At 38.1% G+C, this 17,391-nt stretch overlaps 1 protein-coding gene across 1 annotated transcript in view; it reads right to left on the bottom strand.

Annotated features, from left to right (window-relative positions):
- The window catches only part of FBN2 (fibrillin 2), a 167,996-nt gene that overhangs the window by 24,527 nt on the left and 126,078 nt on the right, over positions 1-17,391 (bottom strand). Inside the window, exons 39-48 of the mRNA XM_082074936.1 lie at positions 17,256-17,381; positions 15,953-16,078; positions 15,236-15,388; positions 7,936-8,004; positions 7,289-7,414; positions 6,336-6,461; positions 5,787-5,912; positions 4,085-4,201; positions 2,021-2,149; positions 1,588-1,707 (exon numbers count right to left, since the gene is read on the bottom strand). Coding sequence (XP_081931062.1) covers positions 1,588-1,707; positions 2,021-2,149; positions 4,085-4,201; positions 5,787-5,912; positions 6,336-6,461; positions 7,289-7,414; positions 7,936-8,004; positions 15,236-15,388; positions 15,953-16,078; positions 17,256-17,381 — 1,218 coding nt within the window. The remainder of the gene's footprint in view (positions 1-1,587; positions 1,708-2,020; positions 2,150-4,084; positions 4,202-5,786; positions 5,913-6,335; positions 6,462-7,288; positions 7,415-7,935; positions 8,005-15,235; positions 15,389-15,952; positions 16,079-17,255; positions 17,382-17,391) is intronic.

Genomic DNA, 17,391 nt, shown 5'->3' with positions numbered 1-17,391 from the left:
CTTGTCCAGTGTCTTCTTGAACACCGTCAGGCTTGGAGCTGTGACACCTCCCTGGGGAACCTGTTCCAGTGCTTCAGCCTCTGGGTGAAGAACCTTTTCCTAATGTTCAACCTAAACCTCCCCTGGCACACCTTCCTGACATTCCCTTGGGTTCTGCCACTGGTCACCAGAGAGAAGACATCAGCACCTTCCCCTCCTCCTCCCCTTGTGAGGAAGGTGTAGCTGCCATGAGGTCTCCTCTCTGTCTCCTCTTCTCCAGGCTGAACAAACCAAGTGACTTTAGCTGCTCCTCATATGGCTCCCCCTCTAAATCCTTCACCAACTTTGTGGCCCTCTTCTGGACACTCTCCAGTAGTTTTATATCCTTTTTATCCTGTGGCACCCAGAACTGCACACAGTGCTCCAGGTGAGGCCGCACCAGTGCAGAGCAGAGCGGGACAATCACCTCCCTCACCCGGCTGGCAATGCTGTGCTGGATGCACCCCAGGACACGGGTGGCCCTCTTGGCTGCCAGGGACACTGTTGGCTCATGTTCAACTTGCCATAGCCAGTGATATTCCTGGAAAACTAAAAGCCTTCTTTTTAAATCCATGATTTTACAACTGTAGGTGGTTTGAATTCATATAAAACATAACTGCTAGTATGGAAACAGCAGCTGCCAAAAGAAACAATGAAGTTGGCAGGCAAACTGAATGTGGTGGCATGATGCATGATACAAAAGGATGAGAGAACTCTGGGGCTTAGAAAACACATCCTATTGTTCAAGACAAAAATTCAGAAAGGTTTCTGTGATCCAGTTCCTGCACCCATACAGATTAGCTGGCTATAGGCCAAGTCTTTATGTCCTTGCCAGAGTTTTTGTCAGTTCATACAAGGACAAGCTGCTCGTTTATTATTGGGAGTTATTTGGATGAATGAGTGTCTGGGGTTTCATACCACCTAACTTCAGCCATTTAAGCTGAAAACCAGTTTTCTTAATGTAGTCACAGGGGAGAGACCAGTGCTTACTCTGTCCTCTGACCATCCAGAAACCTAAGATATCTAGGTTAGCTACCTAAAACAAGTTGTGTGCACCTTCCTTGCCAGGTGCCTCAAACAGTCAATTTAAATGCCCAATAAATTCACAGTAGTCCTGTGCTTTGCTCTGTTGGAAAAGGGAGTTGTAACTTGGATTTATTTCTCATTCTCTGTCACACCAATTCTTAATTTATTGTGGGACATTCAGCTCCTGAATGATATTCAAGGGTTTAAATGAGAATTCTATGAACAATCAAGAACATGCAAATGATGAAAGGTCTGCTGTACCCTCTTCATCCTCACGTGAATCTCAGCACTTGAGGGACATTATACAAAACACAAATCAGAAAATAGTTGCTAGAAGAAACCAATTTAAGCAATTGTTCCCATAAGCTCCATAATTTTATCAAGATTTTAATACTTTCTACTTATTTATTCCCTGCCACTATGATTTTAAGTCAGGCGACATTCACAAATAATATGGTATACAGCTAAATTCTACCAAATTAGAACTGGATACTTTCACTAATTTTTAAATTGTTCAGAAGCAGCAATTACAACTTGCCTTACCAATACAACTTTCACTTTTTACTTCATATCCTGGTGGACAGATGCATCTGAATGATCCTTCCAAATTTTGACAGGTACCAGGAGAGCATGAACCAGGTAGTGCCACACATTCATTAGTATCTTTGGAGAGTAAATGGAATCAAGAAAGGTTTAGAATCATGTAATTCTTACGGTAACAAAACAGGCTTATACATCAAAAAGTCTGTAGGTCTCTTTTCTAACTTTCTAAAGCATTTAAATGCTTAAAGGTCAACAATTATTCCAAAATACAGTTACTTCTACTGTGTTTTCATTAAAATCACTGTCTTTTTTTTTTTTTTTTTTTTTCATATTTAGATACTCAGACTGTGGTGCTTCCCTAGAGATGGGAGGTAATAGTTTGATTATTTCAGGTCACCAGTACTTTAACATGTCCTTGTGGGATCATTCATACCAATGCAATTCTTGCCATCTGGAGTAAGTTCGTATCCTTCATTACACAAACATTTGAAGGAACCAATTTCATTGAAACACCGTCCATTTCTGCACACCTGACCAAAAAAGGAACTGCATTCATCAATATCTGAAAAAAAACAAAACAAATCAAAACAAAATAAAACCCCAGAAGCAAGTACTGAGTCCCAGCATAGTATATACTGTATATTATAAACACATCCAAGTTGCAGTATATATTTCTGTGGAAAAGGCAAATCTTGCAGCAACAAGAGAACAGATGACAGCTAGTGGAAAGTAACACTCCATTAAGGTATATGTTCTATATAAACAACACTTTTTTTAATAGGGTATTATAATTTTCAAACTTGCAGCATTACCTCAGCTACTGCATCTGGAGACATTAAATTACTGCCAAGTGACTGTATGATACTAACTCCAGACACAGAAAAGAATATGTTACATGGAGTGTTCTGGATTTTATGTGGATCTGTGTTTGAGTTTCCTCCTAAAACCTACTTGCCTTTTCCCAATTTTGGAATATGTCATTTGCTTTCTGCAGAATGATTTTCTCCTTCATAAGAGTTCTGAAAATGAGGCTTGGAAATGCTTATTAGTTTGTAGAGTTACTTTGATAATGTAGACTTAACGGAGAACTGCATAAGAAAAAATTCTAATGAGAAAGTTTCAGAATAAATGAAAAGGAGATCAGAGTAGCATCGTGGTGTAAGCACAACTTATATTTCTCTGTTTTAAAACACTTGAATTTAAATGATGAAGACTAACATCAGTTTTACGGAAGAGGTAATATTCTTATTCAGAAGTACTAAGTACCAGCCCCTGAAAAAGAGGCACCTTCTGCTTCAGCCCGTACAGCCATGCTTGTGTTACTAGTTTATTCCGTAACACATTTCTTCCATGTTACAGTTCTACAAGCAGAAATGCCTCCAAGGTATTAAACTGGCATGGCTAAATTGCCTTTGACTGGGATTGCTTGGAATAAAGCCTCAAGACTCTTTGAGCTGTGGATAGGAGTGCTACCAAAAGGCCAAGTCTCTGAGTCAGCCTGGGCTCCTTGGCCTTCCTAAAGGCAGCACCAACGGCAGAGACGCAGGATGCTCCTGGCAGAAGATTGGCTGCTTTATTGCCAAATGAAAGAACTTCCTTGGCAAATAGTGCCAATCTTTGGCAGCAGACTCTTCATACCTGAACAAGTTTTTAATTTTATCTCTCCCGGAAAAGGTGAGGATTTAAAATACTTAAGTCAGATGTTTTAGTTTTTTCCTGAACTCAAAAGGAAAAAGTAGACTTTGTTCTGTCTTCCTTCTGTAGCAGGAGGGAATGCAAAGTCTTCCTCTCTTTTGGCTTATGTTCTGCACAAGGGAGAGGATCTCCAAAGGATTATGAGCCTGTTCTTCAGCCCAAGAAGATTTTAGTTGCTTTATCACATATATCCAGGAATTTAAATTGTCCAAAACCATCAGATATTCCCATGCCCTGTGCTTTAGGAAACAGGAAATAGCAATGCCAGTATAAACCCTGTATAAGCAGAGTTTGTCTCAGGAGAGCAGATCTGTTAGATTAGTTGTACTGGCTTTCTTCCTGCTGATCTGCTTCCTCTTTCACCCTGTGGACAAGTGTCAAGTAATACCGTGAAATAAATAAAAGTTTTTAAATTAATGAGGCAACACTGGTGACATATTTGCTTACTGTGAGTGGTGCCTATGGACTTTGCCAGTAGTCTAGGATGTGTGCTGTAACTACCCAACAAATCTAATGGAGGTGAGGGCTGCATTAAAACATCGGTGAACTGAAAGGTTGCCCCATCAGTCCAGAGATAGAGGGCTTACATTATTTCAAGGTGGCCAATAAAAAGTATTTTTAATTAGTTTACAAAATTATAGTAATGATTAACCTCTAGGGCTGTTAACAGTATCAGTAACTGCAATCAATTAACTTTCTTAACACCCTGACCTGTGTTCTGTTTGAGTTTTAATTATATACCATCTTCCTTGGCACAACAAGCCAGCAGCAATGAAAATAAAGTTTGGATTACATCACCTACCCACACAATCATTATTATGAGTTAATTCAAACCCTGGATAACACAGGCAGTTATACGATCCAACCGTGTTTTTACAAGTTCCATTTCCACATGGATGGTGTTCACATTCATCAACATCTGCAAAGAGAAGCAAAACTGTATCTGGGTACTGATTTTCCCAGGTATGTGTTAATGTGTAATCTGTGCACAGTGACAATATTCTAAACCTCAGTCTCCCATCTTTCACATTTTCTGTTTACACTACTGATTTTTACAGCTTCTGGGTACACATAGGAGAAGGTTACATGACACATATTTTATATAAATTTTAAAAGAAAAGATACTGTTGCTTGCAAAGATAAAAGTGCATGTGCAGTATCTCAAAGCATTCTCTCTTTTTGTTTCCTTACTAACATTATTACATTTCTGAATGTACACTAGTGATCAGAACTTAGTACAAAGGACTGAGCATCACCGCCCTGGAACTGCCTCAAATTTTATGTACATATTTTACTCTTAAGCTATGAACACCTGTTGAAAATGCACTATAAAGGAGTTTCGTGTCATTGTTTACAAGTCAATTTACATATGTAAATATACCATTTCAGTCCTACATCTGGAACTATAAAGATCGTTCACAAACCCTTGGGAATATCTATTTCTAAAAGGCACTAAAATTAAATATTTCTTGCTGTGCATTTCAGTAATTTCTGGAGTTTCATGTGGATCTGAAATGTGGTTAGACCTTGTTCTCCTAGTTCTTGTGGACTTTCTGAAACATTTATTTACAGAAGGTAAACATTTGTCATGCAGATAATTTCCATAACCTGTCATTGTCTAAGTTTGTATTTCATGCTACAAAATATTTAAAATTAGTTTTATAATTACTGAATTTATTGTTTTGAGTAACCACACTCTCAAATTTTGCATTGTTAACAGAAGTCACTTTCCCAAATATCCTTTTCAGACTGTTTGACAAATGTGATTTAGTCCAAATATGAGAAGAATCAAGGCATATATGAATATGTAATACAATGTGAATAGGTTTTAAATGTCTGTTTAAGGTTGGAATTGGAACACACTGAACTTCTCTATAGCTTAGGACTGACATCTAGATTATAATTATTTCAAAATTCAAAATACTTATTTTTTTTTTTTATATTTTTCTCAAAGAGAACTGCATTTACATATGCGTCACCTTTTCTTTTTAAAGCCCTGTAGAACTGATCATGAAACACTAATAGAACTGGAAAAACACTCCTATTTTGCAATCTTCTTATTTCTTATATCACCTCTATCATGTCATCATTTGAATACAAAATGAGTATAGATTTGTTACATTAAACGTAGTATTCTGGTTTTTAAATGAAACATGAACTCAGTAACTTTCTAAATAATTGAAAAATCTGTCTTTTTTTAATGCCCAAACTCTATCACTTTGTGATATCTCATATAAACTTCTCCGTCAAACAAGCCACTATGAAGTATTTTTGTGAAAATTGTGCTAATATATTCTTCTGTATCATGGAGCTATCTGTGAGAATACTGTGATCTTTTTTCCCCTCAAACTAATGTATCCACTCCAAGGGCAACTTCACATACTTTATTCACAAAAATCTGAAACCACATGAATTAGTCTTTAATGTCACTATAATCTCCTGAAGAATTTAGACTCATCTCCTCCCAAAAACATCAAACAAACCATATACAAAATTTTCCATACCCATGCACATAGTCTGGTCTTGGGATGCCTTAAAACCATTGTGACATACACACTGGTAACTTCCTTGCATGTCCACACATAAGCCATGACTGCAAACATTAGGAATTTCCAGACATTCATTGCGATCTATAACAAAAATATAAAACAGATGGTACACATTATTGACTTTTATTATTCATTCATTTCACACAAACATGTTTTTACAATCTGTTACTGTTATTAAAACCAGACTCAAAATTATCCATAACTAAACCTGAATCATAACAAAACTTCACTTTACAGGAATGTCTTGCCTATACACCTCGAGGTCAAAACTACTGTCAGGATTTGGTTGATACATCAAGAATGCTCTTTAAAAATTGTATCCTGTCTTTTCTTCCCTTCTACAGAGAAACCAGGCTATAAAGTAAAAACTGTTACATGAAACAGCAGAATATACAAAGTAACGGAAAATAAAGGACGCTGTTACCCTTTGGGAGAATCGCGCACATAGCATTGATTAGGTACAAACAGATTCAAACAGACAAGAAACATCAACCAATTTCTTACCAACACATGCGCCATTGGGTGAAAGTTTAAAACCAGCAGCACATTCACAGCGGTAACTACCAGGGCTGTTGATACAGTCTGCATTTCTCTGACAGAGATTGTCTCCATTGCTGCACTCGTCAATATCTGAAACACCAAGAATCATGGTTCAAGCAACAGAAACCACAACACAGTCACTTCTGCCTAGAATTTCAGTGCAAGACATCTTGTGCAAGGCAAATCTTTTGTTCTCAATAAAGTATGAATATGCTGACCTCCAGCCTCCTGTACCATAAATGCAAGTTAAAAGCAAAATCAATACTATTTCATCTATAACACACTTTTTGGATGAAGGAGGATCCTACAAATCCAACTCACTACACATTGAAGTGGTTTTGCAATTTCAAATGCCAGCCTGAAGAAATTAGTTTTTGTATTTAAAAAAATGTTCCTTCTTGCCTTTGAACTGAAATAAAAAGTATCACAGTTTGTTAGCTTTCTAAGGCGCACATATCAGCATAGGACCCTTGAATGCCAATGACAAAACTCCTGTTGACTTTAGGACACACACAATTTCACTATTAGCTTCTATGAATATCTCTTAACTATAGAACTGTACAACAACAGACACAAGACGGCAAAAAATCAAGGAAACTCTTCTCTGAGAAGTTTTAAGAGTAAGAATTCAAGTTCTTTCCCAAAATAAAGTAAAATTAGATAAAAGCATTTCATTTACTTCCAGTTTAGGAGTCAGTGAATTGCTTGACACAAAATTACTACAAATTTTATTAAGTGCATGTGCATATGTATTAAAGGTAAGCACATTACAAACTGATTTATAGACTTGAACCCTACAAAAAAGATCAGAGTCTGTCTCTTAGATTCTGAAAAACATGTGAGTTTGATGTTCCCTTTCCCTTTAAGATAAGCATGCTTACAGGGGCTAAGTAGAAAATAATGTCATTTCAAATCACCTTCACAGACCAAGAGCAGGTCATTGTAGCTGAATCCAGTGGGGCATTCACAGCGGAAGCTGCCAATCTGATTGATGCAAACGCCATTTGCACAGATTCCTGGGATTTCCTTACATTCATCAATGTCTGAAAGTGAGATGAGTCAGTCAAAGTACAGTACTTCATGGCTTTACCTACGGCTTAGATTCTCAGTTTCACTGTGTTTAATGCTGAGAAGTTCGTTTTATTCTACAAAAATAATATACAGGACATAAACTTTAACATATGCCTGTTATGAAAGAAAATGAACTACGTGAACTTCAGGAAGTGATCAAAACAGAACAATACTGAATATTAGACAAAACGCAGAACTGTTACATATGTGCAGATAAGTTCTGCAACATTTTTGAAGCCAAAAGATTTCATCTTACCAATTAAAACTCAAAACCATGAAAGGTGAGCAAAACATCATAACAAAATGTTGAAATAAAAAAATGTAAATCAGAAACATTTTACACAAAAACTAGTGTCACATTTTATGTCACAATTGTAGCTCCACAATTAAATTAGAATTTTATTATATGAAATGTTCATTTTGGTACCGTTATACAACTGCAACAACCTCACACAAAAGACCTTTTTATTCAAATAATTTTAGTGAAACTTACCAACAGCTTTTCCAGTATGAATGTCAAAAGTGAAGCCAGGAATATTGCCACATAAGTTCTTGAATTCAGCTACACCAAAACAGAGAACAATGCATTTTTAGTGAATATTTCTAGATCTCCCAAGAATTACTTGTAGTCTTCTCAGCATTTCAAAAGCTGATACAAGCCAAATCTCAGAAAAACCATCGCCCCCTGTACAAATTGTATTGAAAATTCAGAACGCAAATAAATGAATGGAAATTGAAACACCAATTCATACTTCTCTTTTTCTCAAATCTTTGCTGACTTTCACATGTGAATAGATATCTGGTTTGAGAAAGCAGCACTTGGTTTAAACAGAACTCCTCAGCCTACCTTTTAAGGTTTCTTCCTGCTTTCTAGACATCTGTAAAGAGAAACTGCAGCAACAGTTTCAGATAGGAGAAATAAATGTAACTTAGCAGTATCTAGCGCTCTTTGGTGATACAATCTCTATTCTTTTCTGCAGAGATGGCTGCAGCTTAATTCCACTAAACTGTAGAGCAGAATTGGCACTCTGTTTAAAAAAAAAAAAAAAAAACAACCAAAAAACAACAACAACAAAAAAAAACAAACTCCAAAAAAGAGTTTTGTTTTAGAATGATCATTTTATATCCTCTTTTCTGGAGAATATTGAGGATCAGAACTGTACAGTAAAAAGTACAAAATCAACAAACCCATGGTTTTCCAGGCAAGGTGTATGAAGATAAGTGCATTTGAAACATACAGAGGAAAACTGCTAGCACGGAATCTATTAATTCTTGCAGGATGTAAGAAATAGCTACTTACTTTAAAAGAGTATTTCTTGTGAAGCATCTATGCTGGCATGAGATTTTACTAGTAAAACACTGCCTTGTATTACACATTTACAGTACACTGATAAATTTTGATCTATGTAGGAATATGAAAAACGACAGGCCTACAACTATAACTATGTCAAATTTGCAAAATACTGACTATCAGTAGAACTGTGTACTGAAAGCACACTTGTTTGAAGAGAGGAAAATACTTCCAATGTGAACACACCACCACTTTGAAGGAACAATTTGCTTTAACTGTGTGTTCGCAAACAATAACTATGCAGCTGCTATTCAGCACCTTTTTAGATCAAATCAGCACTCAAATTTTCCAGAAAAGCAGTAATTATCTTTCAATAATAAGTTTCCTAACTGATATTAAGGAAAAATTTCTGAGATCCTCAGGATCATTGAGTCCAATCATAACCTAATTCTAGCACTAAACCATGGCCCTAAGAAACTTCTTTAAACACCTTTTAAACACTGCCAGGGATGGTGACTCCACCACTTCCCTGACAGCCTGTTCCAATGCCTGACAACCGTTTCTTTGAAGAAATTTTTCCTAATACCCAATCTAAACTTTCCCTGGTGCAACTTAAGGCCATTTCCCCTTGTCCTATCACTTGCTACTTGGGAGAAGAGACGAACACTCTCCACGCTACAACCTCCTTTCAGGTAGTTGTAGACAGCGATAAGGTCTCCCCTCAGCCTCCTTTTCTCCAGGCTAAACAGCCCCAGTTCCCTCAGCTGCTCCTCATTGGACTTGTGCTCCAGGCCTCTCACCAGCTTCATTGACCTTCTCTACACTCTCTAGTTAATCTCAAAGTCCTTCTTATGACAAGAGGCCCAAAACTGAACACAAGATTCAAGGTGGGGCCTCACCAGTGCCGAGTACAGTGGGACGATCACTTCTCTAGTCCTGCTGGCCACATTAATGCTCATACAAGCCAGGATGCTGTTGGCCTTTTTGGCCACACTGCTGGGTCATGTTCAGCTGGCTGTCAATCAACACCCCCAGATCCCTCTCTGGCAGGCAGCTTTCCAGCCACTCTTCCCCGAGCCTGGGGTTGTTGTGTCCCAACAAGTGCAGGACCCAGCACTTGGCCTTGTTAAACCTCATCCAATTGGCCTTGGCCCAATGATCCAGCTGGTCCAGATCCCTCTGTATGGCCTTCCTACCCTCTAGCAGATCAACACTCCCACCCAATTTGGTGTCATCTGCAAACTTACTGAGGGGTGTACTCAATCCCCTCATCCAGAGCATGGATAAAGATTAAACAGAACTGGCCTCCATACTGAGCCCTGGGGAACAACACTCGCGACTGTCTGCCAAATGGCTTTGGCTCCATTCACCACAACTCTTTGGGCCCAGCCTTCAAGCCAGTTCTTTATCCATCAAAGAGTACACTCATCCAGGCCATGAGCTGCCAGCTTCTCCAGGAGAATGCTGTGGGATACAGTGTCAAAGGCTTTACTGAAATCTAAGTACACAACATGCACGGCTTTTCCCTCATCTACTAGGTGGCTCACCTTGTTGTAGAAGGAGATCAGGTTGATCAGGCAGGACCTGCCTTTCATAAACTCATGCTGACTAGGCCTGATCATGCAGTTGTCATGTATGTGCTGTGTGATGTTATTCAAGATCATCTGCTCCATGACCTTCCCTGCCACCAAGGTTAGACTGACAGGTCTGTAGTTCCCTGGATCCTCCTTCCAGCCCATCTTGTAGATGGATGTCACGCTAGACAACTTCCAGTCAACTGGAACCTCCCCAGTTAGCCATGATTGCTGATAGATAACGGAAAGTGGCTTAGTGACCACCTTCACTAGCTCCCTCAGCACCCTTGGGGGTATCCCATCTGGCCCCATAGACTTGTGGGTATCCAAGTGGTGTAGTAGGTCACTAACCTTTCCCCCTTGGATTATTGGAGCTTCATTCTGCTCCCTGTGTTCTGGCTCAGGGGACTGGGTACCTGGAGCACAACTGTTCTGACTATTAAAGACTCAGGCAAAGAAGACATTTAGTGCTTCAGCCTTTCCCTCATCCTCTGTTGCTATATTTCCCTCTGCATCCATCAGAGGATGAAGATTCTCCTTACCCTTCCTCTTGTTGCTAACATATTTATAGAAACATTTCTTGTTGCCTTTCACAGTGGTGGCCAGGCTCAGCTCTAGTTGGCCTTTGGCCATTCTAATTTTCTCCCTGCATAACCTCACAGAATTCTTGTATTCCTATTGAGCAGCCTGCCCCTTCTTCCAGAGGTTATACATTCTCTTTTTACTCTTAAGTTCCAGCTGCAGCTCTCTACTTGGACAGGCCAGCCTTCTTCCCCATCAGCTCCCCTTTCAGCACATGGGGACAGCCTGCTCTTGTGCCTCTAAGATTACCTTCTTGAAGAGAGATCAGCCTTCCTGGACTCTTTTGTCCGTCAGGGCTCCTTCACAAGGGATTCCACCAACAAGCCTTCTGAACAGGTCAAAGTCTGCCCTTTGGAAGTCCAAAGTAGCAGCTCTACTGACCACCCTTCTAACTTCTTCAAGGATGGTAAACTCAATCATTTCATGATCACTATACCCAAGGCGACCTCCAACCAACATGTGGCCAATGAGCCCTTCTCTGTTTACAAACAACAGATCCAGTCAGACTTCTTCCCTGGTAGGCTCACTAACCAGCTGTGTTAGGAAGCTGTCTTCTGTGCACATGCAGTAGATAATTTGTACATTCAGGGCATTAAACCAAGGTAGAATATCCTTCTAAAGAACATAGATAAAATTTACAAAAATGTCCTGCTGACATAAAATTCAAAGGGGTTCTTGAAGTGTAATATCTGGAGACTTCCATGAGTGCTTGGTCCACTGTTCATGCTGCTCAGGACCTATAGGAAGCCTATTATCTATCCAATGAGAGGAAGTATATGGAGCTACCTTTAATGCATTTCTAAACCTGAAATGCAAACAAACCTCTTCTAGCAACAGAAAAAGAGAAAGAAGAACCTTCTGATTTTCTCTGAGTAATGATCTTTAATCTAGAGCAGTGATCGTTGATTTCTCTACTAATCGTAGTTTGAGTTTCTTGATCATCTACATTTTAATGGCAGCTCTTCAGTAGCTTATGTTTTTGTAAAGTTTAACCACTAAGTTTATAACCTGAATAATTCTTGTCCCTCTCACACCAAACAGTCTTATTTATTAAAATTTAGGCAGATGTGGTTGATTATTGCTCCAAATGAGATTTGACAAAATATTTTTCTCACATTCAAACATTCTTTATTATTTCCTCTGTAAGTCAAGTATGATCCAGTATACCTGAACTTCAGCATTTTCTTCTTTCTTCTGTCATGTTCTTTAATGACTGCTTAAAACTTACTGAGGTTATTCTTGCAGTACAGGATACTGGACCATAGAGGTCCCTGCCACAGTGTTTTACGAACCAGAAATTTTCTGCTCTGTTATATTAATGTGTAAGATTTGAGGGTTAGAAAACAGTTCTCTTCTGTCAGGAGCATTGTGAATTCTACTGTGCTCTCAGTAAACTGGTGAAACACACACACTAGATAAAAAGAGAACCTTATGTTCAGTATCCTGTTTCCATGGGCAATGATAACCTACTCCTGTGACAACACCTAACACACCAGATCTGCAAGGATGAAGAAGAGGCACTGAGGATTGCAGGCCTTCTTTCATCTGTGTTATGCAACCTCCATGTTCCATGTATTCCATTTAATAAAGTTTTTCCATATTTTTTTTCAGTTTGTACTGGGTAGAAGAAGAGGCACAGGTTGTATGACAATACATTTATACACAGTGTCAAATTATCCATACACAAACAAGCCAGAGATTTACTTTCTGAAAGCCTTTGCATCAATGACTTAAAAATATTTCAAAACCCCATATTCTTATGACTAAGTTTGGTTTTTTGTTTTTGTTTTTGTTTTTTTTTTTTTTTTAGGAAAATATTATATATCACACAACAGGAAAAAAACTCTCTGAGGTCAAGTACTTCTGAAGTGATCAAACTATGAAAGAGTTCTGTAAGTACTTGGTTACCTCTTAGCAGTGAAGCAGCTTTTTACACTTCTTTGGGTGAAAAAAAATAAGCAAACAAGAATGAGTTTCTTCTGATCAAAGTCTGCATGGTAATGGCTATGATCTCTATAATGTGTAAAAAGAAGCAATACAGTCTTTATTACCTAAAGTCATAAAACAGAGATTGATTGTTAAACATAAATATATAAAAAGGAAGAAAGACCTCTGTTCACAATGGAAAAAAAATGCAAACGCATTGGCATGTGAAGTTCATTTAGAGGAAAAACATAATTCTCATTGGAGCAGAATAATGCTCTTAATGAGCTACTAGGTTCAGTCTAGCAAACTGGTTAAGGTCAGTGTATCATAACCCCTGGTTGTGATGTGTAGCTCCCACCCAGATCTCAGAACAATTGATTATACCAAATAAGTGCAGCTATTCAACCATTTACACTTGGAAATTTTGTTTGATCCCTCACTCAATTGCTTTTCAGGGTGAAAAAGGTTCAACCATGTCTCCAAACACAGTAAAGGCATTTAGAAGAGCTAACAAGGCAATATAGAAATATTTCAAGAAATATTTTAACCCCATAATTGCTTGCAGACTAAGTGGAGTTGTCTTAACAAATATTTAAAAGCTGTAGAAGTTTTTGAGAACTTCAGTCTTATCAATTTGAAAGGAGAATTCTTTCTTCCATTCAAGAACAATAATTGCATGAACCCCTGCTAGTACTTTGCTGTATTTTTCTCATCATTTTGTCATCATGATGACAATTTTATTGCACTGAGATAAATCACTATGGGAAAAATTTTTATGAGCTCTAGGTGACAGCAAACATGTAGTTCCCCTCTCAAGATTATTTCTATCTCCCATTCCTGACTACTAGGAACCCTTCTTCATTCTCCTTCCTCCTGATTAAGAAATAAAAGGAAGAGACTTTTTATTTTCAGTCCCATTTTCCCCCTCTTTACTGCCTGTGGGGTAATCTCTTCCCTACATTATCTGCTCTTTCCTTTATATCACCAGGATAAACCACTTGGAATGAAAGTAATACATTCTTCACACTGACATCACAAATGATGCAGCACCAGAGGTACAGGTTTAGTAGCAGTAAATTTGGGATAAATTCAATTAAACAATAAAATGCATTTGTACTAAACAGGCACCTGAGTTTTTTAGCTTTATCTAGGTACCTTTGCTTTTTTTCAGAAGTGTAAGACTCTTTTAATGAAAGCCAGGTGTTACTGTCAAGTTTCCAAGTTGGTGATTCTCCCAGTAATGATTTTTCTGAGTTCAGCTTTCAAGGGTATTTTGTTCCAGGCAAGGAACTCCATAAAGACTAACCAAAGAAGAACTGTACCTAATTATTCTCACCTCCCTTTAGAGAAGAGATTTTTTTATTCCTTTTTATAACACCCTGCTTATTGAGCTTTTGCATGTTCATCACCTTCAATAGAGGAAATATAAAAGCAACTGAGAGGATCACATTCAGATGTGAGACACAAGTGAAAAATCTAGAAAGGCAATACACTCAGCAATGAAACCAAATTTTTTATTCTGACTGATTAGGACTATCAGAACAAATGTACGCCCAGCTGTGCAGTAACTAAATTGCACTATCCTAAATTAATTATCCTGGAAGACAGATGATGTAGCAGGTCTATCTTGACATCCAGTATCTTCAGTCCCATTGTTACTGCCCAATGACTGCTTTTCCAGAAACCTCAAAGTGACAGCTTTAGAGATGGGAGTTCTGTAACAATGCATTCAGAAAACTTACTTATGCCTACTGTGCCACACTGCTGGGTCTTACCTACACAAACATAGATCTTTGACATAAATCTAGATAACTGAAAGTAATTCTACATCCATACAAGACCTCTGAAAGCTTGGTATTTGTTAGAAAGAAAGAAAAAATAAAATAACCACAGTATACTCATTTTATTGAGCCACATGACCAACAAAAAAGGTCTAAATAATTAGATCTACCTACAGATACTGGTCTTACAAATATCTTTTTAGCCACTGGGTTGACTTACTCCTGCTGCTGATAGGAAGGTCAGTCTGTGTTTTCCAGGCCTTTTTACTCATCTCAGTGACACCTGACAGGGGTCTGTTCTCTTGCCCTTACCTTCAGGGGTAGCTGAGAGACAAAATATGCATGTTCTTCCTGATTTTTTTTTTCATCTATGGGGAATGATTGGTGCCTTCAAATTATTCAATCTATATCTTTCCAGTCAATATGAAGTGATACTTCTTACACTCAAAAATATGGAAGAAATACCTATCCTTGCTTAGCACACCAAGACTTAATCCAGCCAGTGGCAGGTTGGCAGGATATTGTCACTTTGCTTTGGGAGTACAGCAAAGCTTTTCTGGGGGCTGAAATGTAACTTTAGGTCAAAGGAGTAGATGAGCAAAGAAAGTAACAAAATGGGATGGTTATAGTAGGCTTTACCTGTTCCTGGAGTTGGACATGGTTCACAAGGTTTGTTCCAGGCTTTCCCAACATTGTATGTGCAGCAACACATCCTTTTAGTCACATTGAAGGGCAGTTCATTCTCACAGGAGGTTCCATTATAGCTTCTGTAGCAAAAGCTTTTCCTCATGTCTAGACGTGAGAAAAGAATCAAATTACAAAGTAACCAACAAACTAACTTAAGTAAATATTGGCCCCCTACCAACCTAGACAGTAGTTCATTAGCTCTGGCATCTGTATGCAACCCAACCATATGCATGGATGCATTTAAAAATAATTTAAGAACTGAAGTAATCTAGTCTCTTTTTTTTAGACCTACCTGAAATTTGACATACTTTCAGTTTTCATTCAAAGACATAAAGGAGAAAAAGAAAGATTCCCAAGAAATCAGAAAGACACTATAGATACTCATCAGATCCATCTCTATAGTAAACCCCATCATTTGGAAATTACTAGTGAAAATAATAAAAAAAGATTTCTAAGTTCTCTTAAGGAATAAGAGCACTTGAACACTGCATGTGACTCATTGGGATTTCTTTCCTAGCTACATGACATAATTGTCTGGGAGTTAAAGTTAGGAAAAAGCAATACAAGTTTTTAGAACTGGCACGTCTAAATGGAAATTTTAAGCCGAGTGTCTGGCCCTGAAACAGTCTGGTGTTCAGGCAGGTCTAGTAAAGATGACATTTTGCATACCCATGCAGTTATGTCCTCCATTCACTTGCATATATTCAGGTGGGCAAATGCAGGTGTAGTTCCCCAGTGTATTGTAGCAGGTGCCAGGACCACAGACACCAGGATGTGCAACACACTCGTCAATATCTAGAGACCAAGCGAAAACACTACAATTAACAGGGGAAAAGAGGACCAGGTCCTAGCAAATGCTTCTGAGAAATACGACCTTAATAAACTATGCTACCATAACAAAAAATGTTTCACTTAAAGGCCAGCTTGGAAAGCACAGCTCAGATTTGGGTTAAGTAGCTAGTGTAAAAGCTGCTGAAAAGTATTATTAATAGAATATTGCAATCTCTATTAAAGTCCAGCCAGTGAAGTACAAAAGAACACCCTAAATAAATTCACAGTTGTTGAATTTACCACTGAAGCTGGAGCACCTCCTGCCTCACCAGCTCCACAAAAGACATTCACACCCTCTTCTCAGAGGAATGTTACTGTCCCTTTTCAGTTCTGTTCATGTGTTTACTACTCCACTGAGGAAAGACCTTTTAAGTACTCTGTTTAGAAACAGGCAAAGTGAATAATCACAGTCTTGCTGCTCTAACTTTGGATCTTCTTATTTGTGGTATTTGGGACGTAAGACATTTTTGGCCATTCAATTTTAATTTCAAACTCACTTTGGTCAGTTTGGTTTTTTGTTTTTTTTTTTTCAACAAAGCTTAGCAAAGCCTCAGGATTCACGGGCTCTGTTTTGAAAGGAGACTTTTTTTTTTTTTTTTTTTTTTTTTCTCACAAAGAGAATGAAGAGAGGGAAGCTGATTTATGACACTCCAAGCTAGAAGAAACATGAAAGATTCTTTACATTATTGGGTCTATTTACAATTTTTTGTTCTAACACTTATGACTAATATTGAACACAATAGGAAAACCAATATTAACTTTACTTCATGTTGCATAAATTAAACTGCTACTCTGAAATATTGTGAGAAGAACACCTTTACTCACTTAAAATACATAGAACCTAGTGAAGTTGGTGGGAGATGTAAGGTGTTGAATTACGAAGCCAGAAATCATGAATAACCCTTAGTTTACTGAAAACACATAGCTGAGATCTATCATATAGAAATAAACAGTAGTATATTCAAGTGTTGCATTTCAGGTTTTACATTGGTCATATCACTGATGCCAAAGATAATGATTTTTAGAGAAGACTTTAGGGAAAGGTGTGAGTACCATATCCGCTTATGAATTTAAGGCTAAAATTGAGGGTTTAAAAAATAACTGCACTGTGACAGAGAAGGGGGTTTCAAAGGGACGTAACCTTCACAGATTCTTGTCTCTTCACTGAGGTAGTAGCCTTTTGGGCATTCACACTGGAAACTGCCAAAAGTATTGATGCAATTCCCACCTTGGCAGAGACCTGGCAGTTCCTGACATTCATCAATGTCTGAAGACAG

The sequence above is a fragment of the Streptopelia decaocto genome, assembly GCF_964273445.1.
Source record: "Streptopelia decaocto genome assembly, chromosome: Z".
NCBI lineage: Eukaryota > Metazoa > Chordata > Aves > Columbiformes > Columbidae > Streptopelia > Streptopelia decaocto.
The sequence above is the reverse complement of the archived record's forward strand: the minus strand, read 5'-3'. Positions and strand labels throughout refer to the sequence as shown.